Consider the following 27,035-nt stretch of genomic DNA (forward strand, 5'->3'; position numbering starts at 1 on the left):
TTGTCCAGGTACACTGTACGGCTATATATATATACACACTGCATATTAGGAGATATATATAAAGTATATTAGAATACTCTCCACACATACAGTGTATGTAGTACATCCTCCCCAGCCCCTCCATGCAGGGTCAGCATGGTGTACAAGACTGTCCAACCTTCCTCTTACCTCCTCTGCAGCAGCCACTCCACACACCGCTGCCTGTCGTAAAGAGCCGGCTGTGCCATGTGAGCTAGGAGAGCGGAGGAGGAGGTGTCGTAAAGCGAGTCCAAGATGGCGGCGGCCATAACTGCGTGTAAGTTGGGGAGAGGGCGAGGGTGTCACAGCGAAGGGGTGACTATGTGGATCGGGGGGTCGGGCTGAGAGGGTCGTTGACTGCTGCTGAGTCGGGTAGGAGGGCAGTGAGTAATGTGGTACTACAAATTCCAGCTTACCCATGGGGTCTGCAGGTCAGAGCCCTTGCTGGAGCTTATGGATGGTAAATGCTGATAGGAACATCTTTGTTGTCAATAGCAACCAGTCAGCCAGAGGAGTATGAAGCGAGGGAGAGGTCAGGCTGGTTGCTATGGGCAACCATAATTGTTCCCGCCAGCTCACTTCATATGGAGGTTGTGTGTCTTCCTGGGAGGCCTAGGCTGCTGCACAATCATATACAGGTAGGGGGTTGTGTACAGCAGGGGCGTCCCGAAGCAGGTGTGGGGGGTGCGTGCCGCACAGGGTGACACCTACTGCACGGGGTGACATTGGATGAAAAGGTAAGTTGTAAAGCAAGCCAATGATCCCCGCAGGATGGATTGGATCTGCGGATTGGGGAGCATAATGGATCGGACTCAATCCGCAGATCCCATCCATCCTGCAGGAATCGTCGGCATGCAACCTATATGGGGTGACACTGGACCCACTCCACAAAAAGGTAAGTTGTAAAGAAAGCTGACGATCCCTGCAGGATGGATCGGATCTGCAGATTGGGGAGCATAATGGATCGCAGCCCTATCCATTATGCTCAATCCGCAGATCCGATCCATTCTGTGGGGATCGTCGCAGGGGGTGTCACCAAGTGTTACTGCACCTGGTGACACCAACCCTAGGGACATCCCTGGTGTACAGTATGTGTATATAAGGGTATGTATACACCGATCAGACATAACATCCCCGCTGACAGGTACAGTGATTATCATGTTACAATGGCACCTAAAAGTGGTTGGGATATATTAGGCAGTAAGTGAACATGTTGTCCCTGAAGTTGATGTGTTGAAAGCAGAAAAAAATGTAAGGATTGGGTGACTTTGATAAGGGCAAAGTTATAATGACTAGACAACTGGGGCAGAGCATCTTTGGTGAACCAGCACCAGGGTCCTGGGCAGCCAAGGTTGGCGCGTGTAGTCCTGATCCAATAGAAGAGCTGCTGTTGATCCAATTGCTGAAGAAATTAAAGCCTCTTCCAACAGAAAAGTATCAGAACACAGTGCATGGCAGGTTGCTGCTTATGGGAAGACTGATCAGGGTGCCCATGGTGATCCATGTCCACAGCCTAAAGCGCCTACAATGGGTACATGAGCAACAGAACTGGACCGCGGAGCAATGGAAAAAGGTGGCCGGTCTGAGGAATTCAAGAATGGTTTGAGGAACTCGGCAATGAGTTTGAGTTGTTGAATCATCTGAATTATCCAGATCTCAGTGCAATTGAGCATCGGAGGGATACGCTGGAAAAACAAGTCTACTCCATGGAGATCCTACCTTGAAACTTATAGGACTTAAAGCAGAATTCTACTCACCTTGGATCCAGCGATGCTTCGTCCCGGAGCTCCCTGCCAGCCACTGACATCTTCAGCTTCCAGGTCTCGGCTTCAGCATTGCCGAGTTTCTACAGTGAGCTGCCAAGGGGCAGACAGCCAAGTAAGTAACTTTAATGCAAAAGAGAGCATGTCTTTTCTGCATTAAAAATCCTGTCCACCCATTTTTTATTTTTTAGCTAAAGTTCCATTTTAAAGAATCTGCTACTAATGTCTTGGTGCCAGATACTACAGCCTACAGCGTACCTTGAGAGGTCTAATGGAAGCCATGCCTTAACAGGTTATGGTGGGTGATCATAATGTTATGGCTGATCAGCGTATCTTTATATGATCTACTACTGATATCAGTCTACAATTGGGTGATATTCCCCCAGGTTCATCCATTAAGTTGATCAGATCTGTGGTTACATGGCACAGCCTCTAGGGATATTCCCTGGCAGACCCTTTTTAGAATTTCATGGAATGGTGTATAGGTTGGCACCAGAAAGGGTTCCGGAAGTGCCTCCTCTGTGACATAAACATGGGCCAGGTAAAGTGGACCTTCAACCTAAATGACTGAAGTTTGGCTTTAAAGTTTTTCTAAAGTCTATATTTTTTTTTATTAACTTTAACTGCATTTAGGTAAAAAAAAAATAACTCCCTACTATCTTTCCTACCCCCCCCCCCCCCCAAACACCCGACTCCTCTCACTGTCCCAGCTGCAGAACCATGCAGCACCACTCTCTCCTCCTGGACACTGAGAACAGCGGGATATGCCAGTTACTCAAACTCCTTTGATGATGGAGTAGGGGCTTGGCTTACTGGTGTTGTGCATGTTTATGGATGCACACAGCCCAGATCAGGAGCACACGTGTGCCTTCAAAGCACACGGCTTCCTAAGAGCACACACAGAGGAAGAGTGAGTAGACGGCACCGCCAGGTAATCGTCAAATAGGAGGTAAGAGACTGCTCTGTGCAATAAGGTTGCACAGAGCAGGTGAGTATAACCTCTTTTGTTTTATTTTAAGAATAAAAAAATAACCTTAATATCACTTTAAGATGTGTATGAAGAGGTCTCTTCCATGGATCTTTTGGTGGTTGGTTTATGTCTTCACCTCTAACCGTTGTCTAGTTTCTGTAAGTATCCTAAAGTGCAAATTTTTAATAATCTAGATGAGCGTTTGTCAAGCTTTTGTTGCTGGCCATGTCTTTAAAGCGGAGTTCCACCCAAAAGGGGAAGTAATACTTTGTCCCCTGCTCCCCATTAAGGATTGGCACCTTGGGGGAGCGGGTACCTGAATTTGACAGGTACCCGCTCCCACTTCTGCATATCTCTGCACAATCTAAAATCTCTACATGGTTATTTGTCGAGCCAGTGGTTCTTAATCGAATTGTGTCCTCAACCTCTAGAAAGGGTCAAATATCCTCGTTGTACCAATTCCTTGTACAACGGGTCTCTAAGGCGATGTCTCTCAATTGTAGGGCACAATGGTCGTCAGACTTAGACACTGTTTCGGATGAGGACTGGTCCACCATCATAGAAAATGCAATTAAAGTCTCTCTATCTCCAACTCAGAAGCTTACCCAGCCTTTCATTATTCATCGATTCTTAATCTTCCCCTGGAACCTAAGATTTATCTACTGGGAGCTATAGATGAGTAGCCATATACCCCCCCATACCTATATTGCCATCGTTCGGGTGCTGTTTATCTCCCCTTTCCCATGCACAATGGATTAAAGCTGTTAATGATACCCTAATCATAGAGCGGTTAGTCTATCAACATAGAGGATGTGCTTGGAAATTCACAACTTGGTTGCTTGGTTACACCGGGATTAGCGCCAGTCTAACTAGTCAGGGACAGGGTATTGAGTGGAGTCTCTTCAGGCTTGATGTGATCTTGCCAGTGTCTATACTTTAAAGTATTTGGTCAGGAGGGTGGATTCACATGACCCCCTAAAAGACAAAATGACATTACTAACACAAGAAACTTATGATTTTCCCCTCTTTTGTTTCATCCGCTCCTAGACAGGCTTTAGAGCCATATGTGTATCGAATGATTCAGGGTTTTTTTTTTTTTTTGCGGACATTGGATCTTTATATTTTGTTCTAATCCTATATATGTTGAGGCAGCTTGGTTTTCCAGGTTCAGTTCAGCTGAAAACTGGTTTGTTTTTACTGTACTGGTTTTATATTTTAGTTTTTTTTGGTCTTTTTGTATTTTTCTGCTATATTTTTTTTTTTGTTTTTTCTACCGAAATTGGAAACCGTGGTTTGGCATCTATACTTTGTCTTCTGTATGCTTTGCGTATATTCCTTGTTTATTACATTATTGAAAACTGTTATTAATACTGTTGTCCACTGTATGGAGTGCGGATTGTATAACTATGCATGTACATGGATCCAAACTTCAAGAAAAAAAAAGACCTGATTTAATTAAAAAAAAAAGACACAGTTAAACTGTGTTAGAGACACAGTTAAACTTTTTTTTTTTTTTTTTTTTTTTTTTTTAAGATTCCTCACTCTGTTATAAAACATTTAAAATAAAAATTCCAGGACAGTATGAACATCCCTAAAATGACTCCTTTTTGAAAACTGAACACCCCAAGGTGATCCCCTATTTGCCACAATTTTCTGGAAATGAAGAAACGTGCTGGTATTAAAGGGGGTTAATATATGGAGCTTGATAATATTGCACCGGATACAGCAGCATGAAGGTGAAAGGGTTAATGTACAGGCCACATACAGTGGGAGGATTGAAATGAGGGGGTTAATATGCAGGATGAGGGAGCTGAATGAATTTATATATAGATGTATAGACTACACCTAGAAGAAAGAAGAAAATTTATATCCAAATCGTATCCACATCAGCTAACCCCAACAACCTTAAATCTGCTGCTGCCTACCATTCATTCATTATACTGTATCTTCATTCAAAAATTCTCCATTGTGAGTGGGCTCTCAAATGTAAACATATCACAGTGTTTACATTTGTGATTGGCCATCATGGCAATTACACTCTGGCTCTGTGCTTTTTACCTGTGCTCTGCTCTGTCTCATGACAGCTTGATTACAGGTGTTGTGCCCACATACGATGTAAACAGGAAACAGGGTGCCGTTATAAATGGAGCTCCGGAACACCACTTCTACTACTCCGCCATTTAAAACATACAGCAGTAGTGAAATGGTTAATCATGCATTTTCTGTCCCTCTTTGTTCCACAGTGCTCTCTTATTGAGGTCCGTTTTTGACATCTGTGTAAATAAATACAATGTTGGCTGCTCATTAAGTATATCTGTAGCTTTTTGTCTTTAGTGTTAGATAAATATTGATTAAAACTGTGTGTGTTTAACATTATCAAGACTTCCCTTCACAGTGCCAGTGAAACAGAATGAAAAAAGAAAAAATGTCCAAATTCAGGAAAGATAGAACATTGTCATCAGAACAGGTGTCCCCATTGGAAGATTTTTTCTCTGTTGTATCTAAAACCTTTAACCCTTTTGCTATCAGGTCCATATGTCTTTAGGGCTTGACAGCGGGGATTTTATACACAATCCGGTGGCTACAGCCACCAGGATTGTGTATAAAACTGACAAGCAGATTCCTGCCTGTCAGGTGGAAGCAGTTGGGCGGCTGTGCTGCCACACGATTGCTTCCTCAGCCCCCCGTAACGTGCCCCCAGGCTCTGCTTTCCCATCTGCGAGTCTGTGAAGTGACATGGTGGGTGGAGGGGAGAGAGGGGAGCAGACACACGTCCACTCTCCTCCGCTTGTTGCTGTGACCTGGAAAATGACATTCATGACATCACTTCCGGGTCACCGCTGTCACTTTCCCAGGCTAGAAAATAGTCAGGGAGAGATGTATTGCAATGCGATCTGCATTGCAATACATCCAGTGGAGCCCAGAGGAGACATGCAGGATCTTTTAGACACTGCATGGCTCATTAAAGAGAACCCGTCACCTAAAAAGCGTCACATCGGGTAGTCTGGTGTATGGAATGGCCTCAGCTGCCACTCTGGCCATGCCCTCTGATGCATTTCACCCCGCCCACCAGGGCTTGATCACATGGGGCATCAAACCCACCTGGTTAACATGGATATATTGGACAATAAATCCATTAAACCTCTTGGTGAAGATTTTAGTGAGTACCTTAAGATGCAGGTAAATAATGAAATTGGCCTATAGTTGGTGACTTCACCTGGATTCCTGTTGGGCTTGCGGATCATACAAATATGAGCCCTATTAAAGTTCATGTCTAAAGCTGGGTACACACTATAAGAAAATTGGGTGAACAATCGTCCGGTTTTCCTCGATGTTTCACAGCTAGTCTAACCCAAGAATGGTACTAATTGTACAAAAAGTCTCAACCAACAAAGGCTTTTTTTTTGTTTGACATAGAAACATTGTAGCATAGATTATTGTTGTTTATTGTTTCTGATCATGCGCAGTCTTTCATATCTGTTTTTTTCTTGTACGAAATGAGTACACATTAAACAATTGTTCTGTTCACATATGAGAAAAATTTGGGAGTTTGTCCCTTTTTGGAAATTTTGGTTTGGAAAGTTGGAATGGGATGTCGAAGGTTGTGTACACACTTTACAAAAAATGAGTGACCGTTCCTCGTATGGAATTTTTTTTCCGATTTTCTCATAGTGTGTACCCCCCTTAAGAGTGATCCCTGTCAGAGCGTGTTTAAAAGATTTAACTAAATGGGGCACCAATTGCAGGGCAAAGTTGTTTTACTATAGCACAATGAAGCCACAAGTTTCTGAGATCTTGCAATACTTATACTTCTTGATAACCTCTAAGATTTCTTCTATATTGTATGTGTGGGCCTTTGATAAGAAGGGGATTGGAAGTTGCTCAAGAAAGCTCTTGATATCTAGAATCCGTTAGTCATTAAGGGGCTGTGTAGAGGGATCTGGGTTGCTTAGGAATGATTCATTAAGTCTCCAGGAGAAAGTGGTATTTCATCCCTCGGAGCTTTGTAAGGTTGTTGCCATTGGAGAGTCATCTGATCAAGGGACCTCCGTAATTTTGGGTAAGGTAAGTAGGGGAATGACGTGTATGTGTGGTTGATTTGTGAATATGAGGAGTGGATGTGGGAATAGTGGGCGTAATCCCTTTTGGTCTGGTTGAGTTCCCTTCAAACACCAAGCAGGTCATGGTAGAATAACCCTAATATTTGAGCTAAGTTAGTTCCTAGTTTGAGTAGATGTTTAAGCAGGGATTTGTCTTTATTAGTATTGTCAAGGATTAAGTCTAAACCTACATTAGAACTAGCCCTTCAACTTGTTAAAACGGGGTATGAAGCATTGTGCAGAACAAGGCAACTAGCCCAAGTAAGGCACATAATAAGAAAGGAAAGTGACTTTTGTTCCCTGCAGTTCAACCCTCATAAAAATGTAATGCCCACCTGGGTTACAGATTGTCTTGTCAGGGAGGAAAGGGGGTATGGTATTTGAGGAAACAATGGATAATGTTTGTGAAGAAATTTGTGTATATGAGGATGGCGAATAAGTTTCCTGTAGAAGGGTTATTTTTCTTATTGAATGATAATCTTACAATGCCTTAGAGATTTTATCCTGAGAATTCATGCCCTGAGCATTGTGAGAAAGGCTGCACTGCAACTGGGTCAGAGCTAAAGGTGACTAGTCGCAGAGGTCCAAAGAACAATGCGCAGTGTCACTCTAGAGTAATTCGATTGGTAAAGGTTATAGCCAGCACTTACATGGCATAGATTTTTCAATAGGCCTGGTTGACAGTTCATAAGGCTTCATTTCAGAAAGAATTCTCCAGAATCAGAGAGAAACTTATTATAAGACAACATTTAGTAAGGAAGGGGCCAGGTTCACCAGTCACCCAGTATGTAAATTTTAAAGGATCAAATGTAGGGGACCCGTTTTGGAAAACGCAACAGATAGGGAAGTTCCATTGGGCACACTCAGTGGTAACAGAGGGTGGGTATGGAGCGTGGTGCACCACATAGAGGAAATCAGAGAAGCTTTTCCTTGGTCCTATCCCATCAGCATTTTGAGCTTGCCATGTCTAATTGGGCTAGAGGTTTCAGATGATGGAAGTTCAAATTGCTTCAAGAGTCCCCCTCTTAAAATGTGGACTGTGGTGTGGGAGATATTCACGTAGATTTGGATTGCGTGGCTCCTGAGCTGGATATATTGGTTAGGTATGGAGATCCCTAATGCAGTTTTTTTTTTTTTTTTTTGTTCTGCCAATAGTTGCGCAAAGTTTACTTTCTATAGTTTACTTGCAAAATTTCAATTTCCTGAATTCATGTTTCAATTCAGAGGTTCTCTATATTGGCTTTTTCAAGATCTTGTTTTAGTAGATTGGAAAATCTGGCACTGGTAATGGGATCACTAAAGTATTCTGACTGCAGAGGCATAACTAGAGATTCAGGGCTAAACCCCAGGCTATTCTGGCTCATGTTATAGCTCTGTCCAGGGAAGAGGGAATGGACCCAGGGAATCCCTTAGGGGGAAGGTGCAAGAGAGACTGCAGGGGAGATCAGCATCCCACCCATCAGAAGAATCCTTGAGTCCTTGGGAGACATTTGTGCAAGGCATTGTACTGTATTGTTGTGGCTGTGATGGTGTTGGTGCAGCTACCATTTTGCTTTCTGTGAAGGCTAATGAAGTTCTGTCAGGGTCTGGAGCAGTTGTGTTTTTGCTCTGCCCTTCGCCACCTATCCCATGCTGGTTTGCAGTGGGGAAATGTGAAGCAAAGTGGTTCCTCTTAACTGCTGCTTTCAGTGGGGTTTGGCTGACTGGGGAGCAGAGAAATCCAGCATCCTCTATCTTCAGAACACATTTATGTGTGTGTAATATAAACTGTACCATGTTCCATGAACATCATGCATGATGTCGCTTTCTTTTTAAACACGCTGCAGAAGCAGCTGTGTTTATGTTCTTTGGAGTGATTTGTAGCTCCTGGGTTCATTGCTGGACTGCTTTTGCCAAGCCCTAACATGTTTTTGAAATGGCAGTGGGACATATTGCCACTGTTCCAGTGCTGTTTTAAATGTTGGACTCAAGTGGTTAGAGTATTAACAGCTATAATACAGTTTTCTTTAAAGGATAAGTTCACCTTTTAGCAAAAAATAATAAATTCACATTTTTTTGCAGGTAAAAAAATGTGCATTTATTATATTTTGTTTGTGGAGCCTCTAAGGCATTGCACTAGCGATCTGGTGAGCCATGCAGGTCTCCTTTGACCTGACATTATATCTGCTTCTTTTTACATCCTGTACGGGCAAGCAGATACTTACTGATAGGAAGGTTCAATGAACTACCATGGCGCTGTGGAGTGCCGTAGTAGTTCATTGAAAAATACAAGCTGACAGCTACAAAGGCTGCTGGGACTTGTTTTCCTGTTCACAGAATACTCTTTTTTTTTTTTTTTTTTTTTTTTTTTAAGTTGTGAGAGCTAGCGGGGAGGAGAAGATCCCCACTAGCTGTCACATCGCGGTGCAGGGGCCAATCCGATCGTAACATGTTACACCCTGAACACTGATATAACATGTAACATGTTACGAAAGGTGAACTTATCCTTTTGTATTTATAATTCTTAAATATTAAGCAGCAAATTGCCTCCATTCTTCCCCAGATGCTTGTCCTGTCCCTGACTACTGTCCTGCAGAATGCTGAAATTCCCTTTACATCTTTTGAGAACAATTGCTGCAGAGGTATACTTCTTGACTGAAAATGACTCGGGACAAAATGAGGCTGCTGGGAACTGAACTTTACAGCAGTATTTTGTTTGAACAGAAGTCACTGAAAAAAGTGTAATTCACAGCTTTATACTTAGAACCACCAAGTTCATATTGGATATTTACAAAGCCCTTCTTAAAGCACACCTTTACCTGTAAAGCACAGACTTTTGATTTGCTGGTCCTCGTTACTGCACTTATTTAAGGAGGAATAAAAAATACTAAGCATTATTTCTTTTTTTTCACAGCATTATGGGGGTCATTATTCCGGATCCACCAAGGGTGAGTAAAGCATCTTTATTTTACCTGCTGCTTTTGCACATGTTTTGTAACTAGGGTAAACCACTCAAAATTAATGTTATTGGAAAAAGGAACGTGCAGCTCATGCACTCAGGAAATATGATTTCTGTTCTCTTTGAGCTGCTGTTGTACCACAGGATGACATTATAGTTGCTGTGCAGCATCTGCCAAAAAGAGAAATATCATTTTGGGTGAATTGATTCTTAAAACTCAGACTATATTTGATTTCACTTTAAATGAGAGCAATATAGTCTTTATTTTTTAAATGCCAACCTTCAGAAAGGTACTATACAAACCATGAGCGGGCTGGTTTAACTTCATGGTAAGTAAAAGTATCTGTGTCGGGTTAAAAATTAAAAACTTCATACTAAAGGCCCCTGCAATAGAAAACTCTTTATACATCCCTCTTCTGCAGCTGCTATCTTACTCTTCGGGATATGTTGGGTAGGTAGTCCCCAGTTGTGTGCCGAGGTTCCTTCTGCAGACCACACAACTCCCCAGTTTTGATGTACAAAAGAGTTGCTTTAAGGTTAAAAGTTTAATAGAATATGCATTTACAAACTGTCATATAAGAATATATTTTCGTCTAATGGCTGTGTTTTGACTGTCAGAGTGTCCGCTGCTGGCAGCTTACTTTCTCAGAGCTGTATCCACACTACTGCTGCTCTGGAGAGAAATGGTTGGGAGATGAAGAACAGAATTGTGTATCCACCTCAACGTCCTGATGAGCCTCGAAGGCCAGCGGTGAGTCCAGAACATGACACTATGGGGTAGATTTACTAAAACTGGAGAGTGAAAACTCTGGTGCAGGTGTGCATGGCAGCTAATCCACTTCTAACTTCAGCTTGTTCAGTCAAGCCTTGACAATAAAACCAGGAAGCTGATTGGGTTCTGTGCAGAGCTGCACCAGATTTTGCATGCTCCAGTTTTAATAAATCAACTCCTAGGGGGCTTTCTGGAGTGTTATAATTTATGATAAGTTATCTGTTAAAGATGAACTATATGTGAAAAGGTTATTTTAAAGGTAACCCTTCCTCCACCCTTACTAAAACTAACAGAAGGCACCACTAGCTGCCTGCTATTACCACTCTTGTCCAGGCTTCATATCAAAACAAAAGTAATCATTTTTTGAGGTAAAATAAAAACGTAGCAGGACTTGCTTGCTCTTTAAAATGATAAAACTTACTTTAGTTTAAGTAATTCGGTCAATTAAATATTAAAGAAGAGCGTAAATAATCACTTCTACTGCAGCCTGAGCTGCCAAATGCCGCTCTGATAAAAGGGAAATTGTCCCCTGAAGTCTACTTGGAAACAGACACTGTATCTCCTGTATCCCTGCTTTGCTCAGTGGATACTCTTGTCAACCCTTACTTCACTATTGGGTACAGTAGTGACATGGGGATCGACAAGAGGAACCACGAAGTGCAGCATAGGACACAGGAGATCTGCAGTATATACCCGGGGAGAGAGGGTCTCAACAAGTGAGTGTAGTTGAGAAATCTGGTACAGAGATCTAGATACTCAAAAAAAGAAACTGGATTCAGTATGTTGGCATCTAATTTGCTCACAGGTTTTGAATTCCGATGATTTTACAGCAAAGACCAGTAAACCGTATGTACCATTTTTTTTTTCCCTTGAAGGAGGTATTCCATTGTCGGAGGCAGATCAAGTACAGTCCAGACAAGATGTGGTATTTGGCCAAACTGGTAAGCTCCATTTCCGCCTCATCACATAGCTGCCAAACATTACATGCATCTTTGGATATAATGCTTACATTTCTAAGCATTAAAGTAGACCTTGCATCAAAATACAAAGTCTCATTCTTTACCTCATCCCCATTAGAAGAAAATTAAAAGAAAAAAAATGCATTACACCAATCCTCCACCCATGGCGTCTAGGCGAGGATGACAAGCCTGGTGAGATGGGAATTCCAAATCCTAGAAGCAAATGCTCTATTACTGTGCTGGAGTGTAAAGAGTTTGTTTAAAAAAAAAAAAAAAAAAATCAAGGTTTACAAGTTTTATACTTATCAGTTCTGCACAATGGTATTACACAGAGCGGCCCTGATCCTCCTCTTCTCTGATCGCCTGACAGCGCTCTAGGCTCCTACTCTTCTCTGTGTGCCCCCATAGGAATCCAATTCCTATGGTGGCACACATGCAGATGCATTCTCTTGCCCTGCTGCATGCGTCCATAGATGCACACAGTGTGGCTTGGTTTCAAAGCTCCCCCCACTCTATGCTCACAGGATTTGATTGACAGCAGCAGTGGCAAACGGTTCCTGCTGCTTCCTCTCTATCTATTTGAGAGAGGAGAGCCACTGCAGACGAACACAGTCAGGACTCAGTACAAATACTGGAACATTTATCACCTTAGTGCAGGGAATGCATTAAGGTAACAAATATTTTCCCTTTAGAATTACTTTAGGACCCTCATTTTTCCCAGGATCTTGCTGGGAAGCCTGATATGTCACCCTTGTTAAGGTGCTGCAGGCAGAAACCAAGGTGCTGCCAGCAGAAGCAGGGGTGTGAAGTAAGTATATGTAAATTATTTTCCGAATATGTGGCAATTTGTTGTGCTCAATGTGGGAGGGAGATCCAAACAATAAGTGGACCTTGCATTTGCTGCAATATCTGCTTTGACTTGTTACAGTTGTAAAGGCTTACTTAGGAAACTAGAAAAGCTACAATTTCTGGGGAAATTGTGTGAAGTGTTCTTGCCTCCACCAGTATTCTACAACTGGAGTGGGTGGAGTGGCTGGAGTAACTGTTGTAAAAAGGTTGGACTGGGCAGAGTAACTTTATGGAGTGGGCACAGTAACTGTGTGGAGTGTTTGGAGTGAGTAAAGATAGTAAACATTACACTAACCAATTGATTGATCAAATTTAAAAAGTGCACATGGCTACTTCGCAGTTACGTTGAAACATACATTTATAAAAACATTAGCAGCATTATCACCTCAAATACTCTCTACTGTAGAAAACGTATTTCCAAACCTTTAACCAGAAGCCGGCCAAACTGTCACAAATTCAAAATTAGATTTCAAATAGGGCAGAGAAGAGCGGTTAAAAACAAACTGCTCCAAATTGCTCACTTCTCTGGCGTCTTCAAATGGTCGTAGTTTTAAAAACTATAAATCCTACAGTGAAGAGCTTTATATTATGAGAATCACAAGACCCAGACCTACATTTTGATGCATAGTATGTCTCTGAAATATTAAAAATGAAGGCACAGTCGCAGTTTAGAAATTGCCCTTCAAATTTGAAGTGGCTAGAGTGCAGTTTCAATGAATGTCAATGGGCGGCGTGAGTTGCAAACAAATGGTCATATTGTGAAAACTATCAGGACTATGGCTTAGCCGTGGACATGTTTAGTGGAAGCAGGGATAGCTGAACGTTTTGATATAAGATTTGTGTAGGTGGGCTTGAAAATGAGGGAGTGATGGCAGTTTAGAAATCATGTCCTGATTTTTCAGCTCACACTCTAGCTTTTGTCACTCTGCTGCCTGCTCACACACCTGGGTTCCTATGGCAACTCACTCTACAGCAAGGGCAGAGGAGCGGTTAAAAACAAACTGCTCCAACTTGCTCACTTTACTGGCGGTTGCCATCTTCAAACGGTTGTAGTTGAAATATTATAAATCCTACAGCAAAGAGCTATATATATTGTGAGAATCACAAGAACCAGACCTACATTTTGATGCATAGTATGTCTCTGAAATATTAAAAATGAAGGCACAGTCGCAGTTTAGAAATTGCCTTTCAAATTTGAGCTGGCTAGAGTGGAGTTTCAATGAACGTCAATGGGCGGCTTGAGTTGCAAACAAATGGTCATATTGTGAAAACTATCAGGACTATATCAGGACTATGGCTTAGCCGTGGACATTTTTAGTGGCAGCAGGGAAAAAAGCAGCTCACACTCTAGCTTTTTTCAGTTCTCACTCTAGTTTTGAACATTCCGCTATTCATTCCTATGGGACCAGTTTCACCACAAAAACGCCGATATTTTTTGTGAACCATTCGGCGAAACGTTCCACAAAGTAATAGCACACCAATTGGGAACAATCCGCACGTTTCGGTATATTACTGTCTATGTAGTGTAAAAACTGTGGGAGGAGTTAGGGTGGTAAATTTGGCTATGATAATAAGAATATATATGTGAGATAACAGTAAGTGGTCTTGCCATGCAAGAACACTTAATAACATTTACCTTATTGACTTTGTTGTCTGAGGATGAGTCTTTCACTGAAAGTTAAGGAAAGTGAAAAATAGTGCTGATATGACTATTATTGCTGTCTTAAAGTATTGATGTTGATATAAAAGATTTGGTTCCTGGGCAGGCAGCTTTTGCACCTCAGAGGATCTCCACTGTCTCCTTGGCTTGTATTGTAATGTATGGTAACAAAAACTGAAATTGAAGTGCCACACCACTGCTAAGAGATCCAGTTGCAACATTTATTCCAATAAAAGTCAGGGGACAATCCAAAAAGTAGCCAGTACATTTCAGGTGTCCAAGAGCACCCCTTTTCTTCAGGACTCCATTGACAACAATTTGAAGTGCCTAGAGTTCAATTGGACCTTTTTGTTGCTATTTTTTCCAATGTGATTCCAAGCACAGGTCTTGTCTACGGCTGGTTTGGCAGCTGCCAAACACATCTCTGTGTATTAAAATTTAAGATGCAACCAACAAGATCTGTCATTGATTCTCTCAGACAAGGGGAATTTCTGGCATCAGTAGATGTACGAGATTCCTATCTACACATCCGCATTTTCACCTCACATCAGCGCTTTGTTTTTTGCTGTTGGAGACCAACACTTCCAATTTGCAGCACTGCCATTCCTGCTCTCCTATGCACACTAAGTGTTCACAAAAGTGCTTGCCCAGCTTCAGGCTGTTTTGCAAACCCATGACATTCATGTCAAAGGGTACTTGGACAACCTTCTACTGAAGGACTCTTCCACCATTACCTTTTCTGCCAACATCCAGAGAATGAGTTAGTTCCTTCAAACCTTTGGCCGGTTATTCAACTTTCCAAAGTCAGCTCTCCAGCCGTGTCACCCTTTGGAGTACTGCGACCTGATCTTGGCCAGAGTCCAAGGCAAAATCTTCCTTCCTCATCAGGAAGTTGCTTCCCTAAGGGTCCCAGATGTGGACCCTCCGATCAAAACAGCACACCTAAGTTCACGTCTGCATGAAGTTTCTGAGCTTAGTGGTAGCTGCCAAGGCAGTTCCCTTTCCATTTTTACTTCAGACCTCTGTAATCCAATATACACACGATGTGGAACAAGCACATTTTTATCTACTTTAATGGAATTGGGAAAAATCTTTCCTTCACCATGCCCTGGAAGGTCAAGACAATGAATGCCGGCCTTATAGGCTGGTGTGGTTTACAACTTCCAACTATCCAGGGGACCTGGTACCCAGAAAAGTCAAAACTCCCAATCAAAATTCTGGAACTGAGAAGCATCAGATTTGTTCTACAAGAGTGGACCTCCATTTTGCAGGATTGCCCAGTCAGGGTGCTGTTGAACAATGCCACAGCAGTGGCCTATGTAAATCATCAGGGAAGTAACAGAAGTCAAGCTGCTCTATGAGAATTATGTCTGCTACTCCCCTGGGTGAACATTTTCATTCCAACTCTCTTGGCTGTCCACATCCCTGAAAGGACAGTTGGCAAAGCATACTTCCTGAACCCAACAACACCTAGAACCGGGGAAGTGGTCTGTGCACCCTGAGGTCTTTCAAAGTTCCCTGTCAAAAGTTGGGAAAACCAGATGTGGATATCATTGCCTCCAACGACAAGCTGAATAAATATGTGGCCAAGACCAGGGATCCTGTAGTCTTCACAGAAGATGGTGTGGTGACTTCTTGGACTCACTTCAAACTGGTTTATGCCTTCCCTCTGATGAAGACTCTGCCTCAACTTCTGCACAACAGAAGTAAAGGGTCCTGCATCAAATTGGCCTTGACATACTCAGAGCCTTGGCCTCTTCCAAACAGACCAGACTTACTGGCCCAGAGCCCATTTTACTACGTTATACTCCTGTCATGATCTTCTTCAGTAAGACCAACTGAAGAAGCTTGTGAGAGGAGAGAAGCATAACGCATATAGGAACAGGAGCCACATTAGTAAGATAGATAATTTTGAAGATGTGGATGTATTAGTTGTGCAATTTTATGCTGTGAACATAGCAATTTGAGTACTTTTTTTTTTTTTTTGATTTTTAATGGAATTTTAATGAAATTTTAATCTTCTTAATTTTAATGGAATTTAAATGAAATAAGGGTATACAGAGAGCATTATTTTGGTCCTGTTTGTATTTGCATGTACATTAACCAAAGAGTGGAATAGGGCTGGTAGAGTACTGCAGGTGGGAGATAAAAGCCTGGAAGAGAGCAGACACCTAATAGTCCATGAAGGGGCCAAAGGCGTGTTATGACCTTAAAGTGATACTAAAGTCTTGTGGGTATTTTTTTCTTAAAAATAACAAGCATGTCTATACTTGCCTGCTCTGTGTAGTGGTTTTGCACAGAGCAGTCCAGATCCTCCTCTTCTTGGTTCCCCACTGGCACTCCTGGCCCCTCCCTCCTGTCGGGTGCCCCCATAGCAAACAGCTTGCACCCGAACTGGCGCGCTCCCGTGCCGCAGCTCTGCATGTCCATTCACACAGAGAGCCACGGCTCGTCCACACCCCCCTCCATCTCCTGATTGGCTCACTTGCTATGATTGACAGCAGCGTGGAGCCAATGGCTCAGCCAATCAGGAGTGAGAGTCCCCAGAGAACCGAGGCTCTTGTGGACCTTGCTGGATCAAGAGAGGGCACAGGTAAGTATTAGGGGGGCTGGGAGGGGGGCTGCTACACACACAAGGTTTTATACCGTCATGCATAGAATGCATGAAGGTAAAAAACCTTGAGACTTTACAACATAATAATAATAATATGACATTGGGGTCAACAAAAGAAGGTGAGCATGTGGTAAGAACACAGGGTAAGGCATGCAACACTTGGATGGAAGTAGAAAATTCTAGAATCACTACACAGTAGTGGAGGATTTATTTATAGACATTTTGAGAGATTCATTTTTTGATTGAACAATTTTGTTTGTTTAATATTACATGCTTTTTGGGTTTTATTTTGTTGTTTGCGCTACATTTAGACAGCAGACCTTAGCCCATCGTCTGCTGTAAACGAGTCACAGGAGTGCAGAACAAAGTGCACCCCCATGATCCACAGGAGAAGTATGGCCAAAATAGCTTTTAAACTAAATATACCAATGATAATTAAACCTTACTTTTTTTTTTTTTTTTTTTTTTTTTTTTAAGTGGTCTTACTAATATTTTTCATGTTTCAATCTTCCTACCCTATACAAAAGTAGAAAAAAAATCTTTGACTGATGTTACGAGTTTAAAGCAAAACTAAAGTTGAAAAAAAAAGCAGAATGCAATGATTTGCAAATCTCATAAACCCATATTTTATTCACAATAGAAAGCAGAAAACATATCAAATGTTAAAATATTATTATTATTATTATTATTATACAGGACTTCTATAGCACCATCAGTGTACACAAATTGTACCATTTTAAGAAAAAAAATAAGGTGATTGTGAAATTGATGGCTGCATAACATCTCAAAAGAGTTGGGATAGGGCCATGTTTACCTCTCCCAGCAGCTGCAGACATTCACGCCTCTTGGAATGCTTCACCGCCTATGATCAGGAGGACCTTGCTATCATACTTCTATATAGTGATGAGGTCAGGCAGGTTCAGACATGAGTCCGAACCCACCTGAATTATCCTGCCGGAAAGTTGTCAATGTTGACAGCCAATCATAGGTGAAAGGGGTATTCCCTTCCCTGCAACTGCACGTAATAGCACTGTGACGGACTCCAGACACATCAACTGGGTATCTACAGTGTAGCATCCCCTCTTATTTTAGCTGCTTCCCAACCACCCTATAGCAGAAGTACTGCTACAAGGCGGTAGGGCTGTGCAAAATCGTGTGTGTATTTCCAGGTAGGAGACACGCGCCACCCTGCCCGCATCACTGTTGGTGGCCTCGACTGTCGATCACCAGGTCCCAGCTGGAAATACCTCGCTGACACCCAGCGATCGCCGAGGAACAGTGGTAGAGGGGAGGTCTGATGATTGGTGCCAATCCCTCCTCTGACAATTGCTGGTTATCGGCAGTACTTTCCTCATGCTGTGACAGCGTGAGGAAAGTGCAGCCAATAACCGGCAACTGCAGTTACCTGTGATCTGCTGTGTCATTAGACATGGCTGATCACGTGGTAAAAGGCCGCTGTGATTGGCCTTTTACCACCTCACGTGATCAGCTGTGTCCGTAGGACACAGCGATCACAGAGATCGCACAGTGCGCGCCCCCAGGGGCGCGTGGGAGGGTGCGTTTGGGAGGACGTCATATGACGCCCTCCCAGAACTGGCCGGCCGCAGTGAGGCCATCATTCGGTTTAGGGTTTTAACCACTTGCCCTCCAGAGGATTTACCCCCCCTTCCTGACCAGGGCATTTTTCACGATACGGTGCTGCGTTACTTTAACTGACAATTGCGTGGTCATGCAACACTGCACCCAAATGAAATATATGTCCTTTTTTTTCCCACAAATGGAACTTTCTTTCGATGGTATTTGATTGCCTGTGGTATAAACAAAAAAAGACTGACAATTTTAAGAAAAAAAACAATATTTTTGACTTTGCTATTAAACATGTCCAGTAAAAAAAATGTAATAAACTAAATGTCAACATAAATTTAGGTCAAAATGTATCCATGTCTTTGCTAAAAAAAAAAAACAATATGTGTAAATTAATTGGTATACAGGAATCTTATAGTGTCTACAAATGGCGGTATATATACTGAATAATTTTTTTTATACTAGTAATGACGGCAATCAGCAACATATAGTGGGACTGCGGTGGGCATTCTGACACTGGGGGGGAACTAACTGTCACTGACATCCGCAGTGACACTAATACAGTGATCCGTGCTAATAAAAAGCACTGACACTGTACTAATGGCACTGAACAGGAAGGGGTTAACATCTCCCGCAGAGGAAGGCTAGGCAGATATGCACCACTCAACAACACAAAAATAAAATGTGTGTGTGTGAGATTTTGCGCAGCCCTGTAGCAGTATTTCTGCTATAAGGTGGTGGGAAAGCGGTTAAATAGGGTTTTATGATATTTGCAAATCATTGCGTTCTGTATTTATGTAGATTTTATACTGTGCCCCAACGTTTTTAGAATTGGGGTTGTGGAATCTTTATTCTTCAGTAAAACACAACCACCTGCCTGTTCACAATCTTCTTCAGAACATGCTATAAGTTGCACGTGTGCAGCTTAGGACACATTCTTGGCATGCTTGATATCAGAATTAATGACTTTCTGTGCACATGTTCTGGATTTACCTTGTCCCACACCATCCATACAATATGGCTGAAGACTGAAGAAACCAAGAAGAAGATGTCAGTACTGGCGAGGAGAGTTTGCAGACTTTATTTCTGCTCTAAAGCCTAACTCCAATTTCCTATAAATACACCTCCTTTAGTTGAACTATATACGATGCATGTATTTTAGTAGACCTCTTCTAAATTTTTTTTTTTTCTGTTGTAAAGAAATTGCTGTTTGTTTCGCCATATCCTTTTCGATCGATTCTAAAAGGCAAGGTCTGCCTTCAGTATAACCACGTGAGCAATCTCTGTGTTGTAATGAGGCTGCAGCATCCACATTCCTTTAGAAGTGAATGAACCTTAGAGAGTATCTAACAAAAAAATGTAATTTCTGCTGGGGATGCCTATAATTTCATAACACATGAAGACTCTTGGAAAAACAAAGGTCCAGTCGTACAAGCAGAAACTTACTTTTCTGCTCTTTCTGTATGCAGTATACAGGCCAACCATGAAAAGGCATAATACAAGGAAGCAACTTTTCATTTTATGACAATTTTAGAAAATTGCAGCATCTGCAGTTTAAAGTGAAAGGTGGTTTTCTTATGTGAAAACATTGTTTGTACACACATTAGAAAATCTGCATGAGATAATGAACTCTTCTGCTGCTTGCGGGTAATTGTTATTGCTGGTTCATTAACCCCTTCACAATTCTCAAGTATTTAGCATCCCTTGCAAGTATCGGGCCGTTTATGGTGCCATAACACTGACAGCAGCTGCTTGGAAGCCTCATTCTTTTACCAAGGTTCTGCCTGTAAATTAGCATGAGCTGTTTGATTAATTCTGTTAAGCAACATTTTGTAAATTAAATCTTTGCCGGTTCCTTGTGATTAATTCCCCAAATTCAGAACTTTGACTGGAACCGCAAACAGACGTCTGTAAAATGAGTTTCTTGGTCATCAAAGTGAAAAAGGAGCAAGTTATTAATTCATCTAGATGGTGGTTGGAGATATGTAAATGATTCCATATTCTCATAGAATGTCATTTTATGGAGGGAGCTGTACAGCCCTGCAGGGCCTGTTGAGCACATGAATAATAACAGATGGGTCACATGATGCTGTAAGATTAACCCTTTCCTTCCTGTTATAGATCAAAGGTATGTCTATAGACCAAGCTATTGCTCAGCTGGAATTCAACGACAAAAAAGGAGCAAAGATCATGAAAGAGGTAATATGCACCTTGCCACCGTGAAGAAATTGCAACAGTTGGTATAAAGAGAAACAACCTTAATTAGGACATATGGATGAATCTGAATTGCCACTCATGTTATAATAGTGGATTATAGTTAGTAATAGGTTTGGATAATATTGCACCCTTTCCTCGCTAGAGTAGAAGTGTGTGCTGATACGCATTTGTATTCTTTTCCTGTTAGAGTTTTAAGGCTCCCATGGAGGCTGACCTGCCTCCTGCCTGAGATCAGGTCTGATTAATTGCTGGGTGGGGGTGAGAATGTGAATTAAACAAATTCATTTTCATTCACGTAATACTGATGGCATCATTGTTACATAGTTTAAGTGTTCATTATCACCACTGAGCTTAGGATGGCCATGCAGCCTAAATGCTCATTCATTCACTGGGTAGCTTTGTATTTTTTTTAATGCATTCAAAGCTTTCCACTTATTGGCCGAGGTGGGTGGATTCAGAAAATACAAAGCTTCTTGTAATGACCGAGCATTCAGCCTGACTTAATTTTGTTATAGGACAGCCACTGCACCTGTTAAGGTCAGTTTACACAATTTCTGCATTCCAGATGCATTTCTGCATGTTTTTAATGTGTTCTGATGCATTTTTTTAATGCATTTCGGTGTCTTTTTTTCCCCCCTCTTCCCTTTTTTCTTTGTCTCAGTTGAGGACATGTGTGTTTTTGATGCATTTTGCTGTGTTCCATACAGAAAAAATGCAACATGTTCTACTTTTGTTGACTGCATTGGAATGCACTGCACTGGTGTGAACTAAGGCCAGTGGAATCCATGTTGAACACTGGCCATGCATTTTTGATGTAGACTAAAAATGTGCTGGACTGCATCTGGTGTGAACCATCCCTTAAAGAAAACTGTCCAAACTATTTAAAGTGAAATAAAACATGGAGTTAGGCTTTAACACGTTTCTCATCAGTTGTACCCCCATGACGTTTATTATTTATTGGATTATACTGTGCTGACATTTACTGCATCCAATAATGTACAAGGTGAAGACATACGGGGCCTGTAGCAATAACAATATAGCATAAGCCAACACCTGAAACAGCAAGGATTAGAAGGCAGCAATTGACAAAGGGAAGTTGTGGGAAAGGTAGCTAGATAAGTGTAGATTGCATGGATTCGGAAATAATTGGTGGGAGAAATTTGCTAGTAAATTAGCTATCCGCCTTTCAGAAAGGTATGATTGTAGGGCCAGTTTACAGGCTGAGAGTAATGGTGAATGCCTTATAGCAGACAGAAGAGGTCCAAAAATAGGAGCACCATGATAAAAGTCCAGGAGGTATTGGTAAAATCGGGGAAGAAAGAAAGAGAGATGAGAGCAAAAGATCATTTACCTGCCACAACTGCTAAAGAAAAACAAGTCCTTATTTAAAGGAAATCTGTTGTTTCCTAAGTCCCCCCCCCCCCCCACAATTGATAAACTGTTTCTGGAAAACTGAAACTTTGCAGCACTTCGTCTTCTTCTCCACCTCCCTCGCCCCAAATTATGGTCCAGTGCCCCAACATGCCTTGATAAGGGATGGGACACTGCTCTGATGACTTGCTGAGTTCTGTAAGAAATGTTAGAATCCCTGATAACTATTGATGAATAATACATTTTTTTAGTTCAGTGTTTTCCATTACGAAGATATCCCCTTATTCCCAAATCAGCTATATCTCAGGCTGTATTTGTCTGTTTGAGATAAAAAGAGAAACACAGTTACAGCACATGAAACTTCAAAGGCCCTGTTTGCTGGCTTTAATTTCATTAGAGCAGGTGATGTTCACCAATTCATTGGGATATTAATGAAAAATATATATTTTATACGTACTGTATATATTTTAGTTGTTCGGGTTTTCAGTTCTGTGTTCCAATTGGGAAGATTTTCCCTTACTTCCTGACCCAGCTATATAATGGAGAGTAAATCTGTCTGGACCACTTTCACCAGAAAAGATGTCCGTTTTAGGAAATTTCCCTTTTTATTCTTGTTCCAGTGAAATATGAAATTCCTGCTCATTGTTTGTTCCTTGATACAGGAATTGAAGGGAAATATTCTCTCAAATGTAGGCACAAGCAGCAATTAAAATGAGATGTTTGACTGGTCCCCCACTCTGTGCAAATCTTTTAACAGTTTTGGCCGGTGTTTTATTGTAACTATAGTGGCAACCATCATATAAAAAAAAAATGCAGTTGACATGGCAGTGAAGTTACCTTGTCACTAGATGGAGCTGCTGCTTGTATAATGAAGAATCATAGACTATTCATGACAAACCTTCATTTTCCTTGACTGATAAATAATACTAAGGTCATATGTGGTCAGAATATTTAAAGGTTAAGTCCAGGCAAAAAAATTTTTTTAATAATTGACAGCTGCTTTTCTATGTCTAGATTTTTGTTTCAGACATTTAGTGTGACAGACAAAATAATGGCCTGCCTAAGGTTTCAGCCCATCTGCAGTGCCCTGCTTGTGAGAGTTTGAGTGTGTTCAGGTCAACTCTAACCACTTCAGGCCGTATAGTCTGAGCTAAAAGTATATCCTCCCTGGATGCTAAAGGAAATGCCAGGGAAATCTAAAAAAAAAAAACCTAAAACTTGCAAACCGTTTAGGTTTATGCATTTTATCTGTGTATTATCAGTTTGATGGGAGTTCTACTTGTATGATGGTAATCAGTGAACCTAACTTGATGTTGAGTACAAGTACTGGAAACAATTCAGTTTGATCATATAGTTAGCTTTCTGAGGCCTCCTATCTTACCTGTAAAATTTAATGCATCATTTCCCATTGCCATTCCTATAAAGCACAATCGATCATAGCTTGCAGCCACTTTTTGTGGGAATACCAGGGGGGTTGCTTGTGGCCTTGTTCTGTGGGTGCACCAATGTTTAAGAACAGTGTGGCCACCAACCTAGCCCAGCTTTTGCCTACTCTTCTTACCTGCTTCTTTGTGCCTCTACAGAAAACAATGGTCACCAATATCTCTACAGGGTCTTAATGTGTTGTAGTGAGCACTGACGACAACCTGACAGATCTGTTTTATGTGATTAGGTGTTTTAGATGTATGGGGTTTTTTTTGTTTGTTTTTTTGGTCTCTCTCTGCCCTGTTTTTGTCCCCGCTCTCTCTACTCTGTGACTTATAGGCTTTGCCAAATCCCTTTCCCAGACCAGCTTTGTTATTGCTACTGTGCGGCTGCACGACTTGGCGAGATGCTGTTTTGTATCAGTAATTTTAGCATGTAAATGGATAATTTCAGATATTGCAGAGGAAAATATTTATTAACTGTGTCTAGTCCACAGTTTTGGAATGACTATTGAATTAAAACTGATTTTCTTTTATGTATGAGTTCTTCCTTAACAAAAAAAATCCATGCTTTTTGTATTTTATGAATAATATAGGTCTTGCTTGAAGCCCAGGACTTGGCTGTCAGAAATCACCATGTGGAGTACAAGTCCAACCTCCATATAGGTAAGGCCTTCAGGGAACAAAATACAGTATGTGATTACTTTGGTTTGTCTTTTCATGTTTTCCTTTGAAAAGTGGAAAGACAGCATGACAATACTTCCTAATGCCGTGACCCTTTAATACAGCTCCTCATGTTGTGGTGACCCTCAACCATAAAATTATTTACCCAGTAATTATAATTCATGAGTGTTGTTTTACCTCCAATACTGCTGCTTTCAACACAGTAGCTGCTTTTAACAGAGTAGCTGCTTTCAACACAGCAGCTGCTTTCTACACAGTAGCTGCTCTTTACACATCGGAAATATGTGTTTTCTGATGGTCTTAGGCGACCCCTGTGAAAGGGTCTTTCGACCCCCAAAGGGGTCACGACCCACAGGTTGAGAACCACTGCTTTAGAAGAAGACTCATAGGCATAATTATTTCAATAAGCCAAGCCAAATTTAGCATCCAGAACTCTCCCTACTTTTATTCTCATTTCTTTACTTGCATTGTGCTGGAAAGTTCATGTTGGTTGTCAGCTAGGCAAAATACCTTGTCTACTTCCATGAAGTTGCAGGTTTATCAGAGTCTGCATTTTGATTGGCTAAAGCATGTATATGTGGTGGCAGACTGTCTTGGTTGCTTGTTTTGTTTTGTGACCAGCCTATTACAGGCATAGGGCAGATCGGCCAGATGTATGTGACTCTTGGCTTGTTTAGTCAGTTGTAGTAATAAATGTATATATTCAGGATTCCTTTTCAAAGACACCCTATTGCCAGACCATTAAAATTCCAAAATTTCCTATAAGATTATATTTACGCACATTTAATGTATTTTAGGCATGTTACCAGTAAAAGCACCCTTTTGTGTAGGCATTCAAAAACCTTGAGTCTACTGCTGGGCACTGCATCCCCAGATGTGATGTCACCTATCATGCTCAGAGCTGTCTCTCAATTGAATCTCTGGATTATTCCCCTTTGCTCCTTCCCTGATCATATAAAAGGTTTTTAGGGAGACGAGGGAAAAGCCAGGAGTTGGAACAGCACAGACAGTAATCGGATGCTCCTAGAAGAAGAGGGCTGTGATACGCAAGGAGGAAGGGGAGCTGTGCTACGGAATTGACACTTTTCAGAGTGTCAGTTCCTGAGCAAGTTCTGAGGCATATTGTATATGAATAAAAAATAATTTGTAGAAAGGAAGGAAATCGTGCAAGTAAGCTTTTTAAATACTAAATTCTTCTGTGCATTTTTTTTTTAACCGCCTCCCACCCACCATATAAGGTAATGATGGGAGGGTGGCGGTTCTCTCGTTCTTGGAGGATGTCACATGACGTCCTCCAACTCTGGGACGCACAACACGGCAATCTGTGGTGCACTGTGTTCCTGGGACACAGCGGATCACCAATCAGTGGAAAGAGCCAATGACGTTGGCTCTGTCAATTGATCAGCTGTGTCCAATCACAGCTGATCGCATGTGAATGAGGAAATGCCGGTTATCGGCATTCCTCTTCTCACAAGCTGTCACGCTGACAGCTCGTGAGGAGAGGAGAGCCGGTGATTGGCATTCCTCAAAGGGGACATGTACACTGATCATCAGGGCACTAATGATCAGCGTAGCCCCATCAGTGTCACCTGTCGGAGCCCATCAATGCCACATATCAGTGCCTACCAGTGCACATCAATGCCACATATCAGTGCCCATCTGAGCTGCCTTTTAGTGCCAACTATCAGTGCCACCTATCAGTGCCGCCTAACAGTTCCAGTCAGTGCTGCCTTTCAATGCCCATCAGTGATGCCTGTCAATGCCCATCAGTGCCTCCTCATTAGTGCAGCCTATCAGTGCCCATCACTGCAGCCTCATTAGCGCACAGCAGTGAAGGAGAAAAATTACTTATTTACAAAATTTTATAACAGAAACTAAGAAAAAACTTTTTTTTTTTTTTTTCAAAATTTTCAGTTATTATTGGTTTGTTTAGCAAAAAATAAAAAAAAACCCCAGAGGTGATTTAAATACCACCAAAAGAAAGCTCTGTCTGTCTCAAAAAAATGATAAATATTTCATATGGGTACAGTGTTGTATGACCATGCAATTGTCATTCAAAGTGCAACAGCTGAAAATTGGCCTGGGCAGGAAGGGGGTAAAAGTGCCTGGTAGAAAAGTGGTTAAATCGATAGTCTCTTTAAAGCAGGGAGGAAAAAAACACAATTTCCGCTCCCAGCAGTGGTTTTTACTCTGACTCACAACAGGATACCTCAGGAATCCAGGGCATTCTGTAATCTAGGTGTTCCTTGGTAACTAGCTCTAACCTATCACACTTCCACCTAATACATCATAATATTGACCCATCACTGATAGGCAGCTTCACTAACCAATTGCAAAGCACATGTGGCAGAAGGGGATGAACTGAACTTGGCAACCAAAGTCTATGTCTGCATTAGGCCTTGGGTAGATGGGCAAATGCTTTATGCGTTTAGGTGCATTCAGCTTTCATTTTAAATTGGTTTAAGATGCTTTTGAGATTATTCTAGATGTGCTTCTGATCATCCTAAGCTGCATGAAGCTGATTTTGCATTTCATTGGCAGGTATGGTTAGAGAAACCGTTCAGGAGTAAAGAAATGCCAGTGAATACAAGCCATAACACAACACCCCAGATTTTAAACATGTCATTGCACATGGCAGAGAGTCATAGGAGGTGTGCAAGCCATTCATGATAGTTGGGAGTTAAATGGTTTTCCTTTTTGTTTTCACTTCTGCTTCACTTTAAGAAGTAGTGCTTATAACAAGTCCCTGTCTCCTTTTTAGCTGAGTCATTTTCCAACAAAGGAACGTATCTAAAGAGGCTTCGTTACCACGCACGAGGCAGATTCGGAATCATGAACAAGGTGCACTGCCATTACTTTGTCAAGTTAGTGGAGGGTCCTCTTCCTCCTAAAGAAGAACCAATCACAGGCTTCGATCAGGCTAAGGACTATGTTCAGAAACTGAGAAACCGCACTATCATCCACACCCTGTGACACTGTCGTTGCAGACGTTTCCTAGAGCTGCCGTGTGAGACGGTGAACTGCATTCTTAACCCGCACTTGTGTTTATAAAATTCTGTCTATAAATTAAATGTATTCCTTTGAGTTTATTAAAGACTTTCTGTTTTTCTGG

At 41.6% G+C, this 27,035-nt stretch overlaps 2 protein-coding genes across 3 annotated transcripts in view; one reads left to right on the forward strand and one right to left on the reverse strand.

Annotated features, from left to right (window-relative positions):
• The window catches only part of GEMIN5 (gem nuclear organelle associated protein 5), a 103,460-nt gene extending 103,225 nt beyond the window's left edge, over positions 1-235 (reverse strand). For both annotated transcript variants that reach the window (XM_089682830.1, XM_089682828.1), the window contains exon 1: positions 169-235. The gene's annotated coding sequence lies outside the window, so the exon portion shown is untranslated. The remainder of the gene's footprint in view (positions 1-168) is intronic.
• Positions 179-27,035, forward strand: MRPL22 (mitochondrial ribosomal protein L22). The gene is made up of 7 exons (XM_089682831.1): positions 179-295; positions 9,745-9,778; positions 10,408-10,540; positions 11,437-11,502; positions 20,349-20,426; positions 23,836-23,905; positions 26,685-27,035. The coding sequence occupies exons 1-7, from the start codon at positions 274-276 to the stop codon at positions 26,894-26,896; spliced, it is 615 nt and encodes a 204-aa protein (XP_089538957.1). The 5' UTR covers positions 179-273; the 3' UTR covers positions 26,897-27,035.

This window comes from Staurois parvus, unplaced genomic scaffold (genome assembly GCF_062004578.1).
Source record: "Staurois parvus isolate SC_StPar_1 unplaced genomic scaffold, SC_StPar_1.0 ptg000298l, whole genome shotgun sequence".
NCBI lineage: Eukaryota > Metazoa > Chordata > Amphibia > Anura > Ranidae > Staurois > Staurois parvus.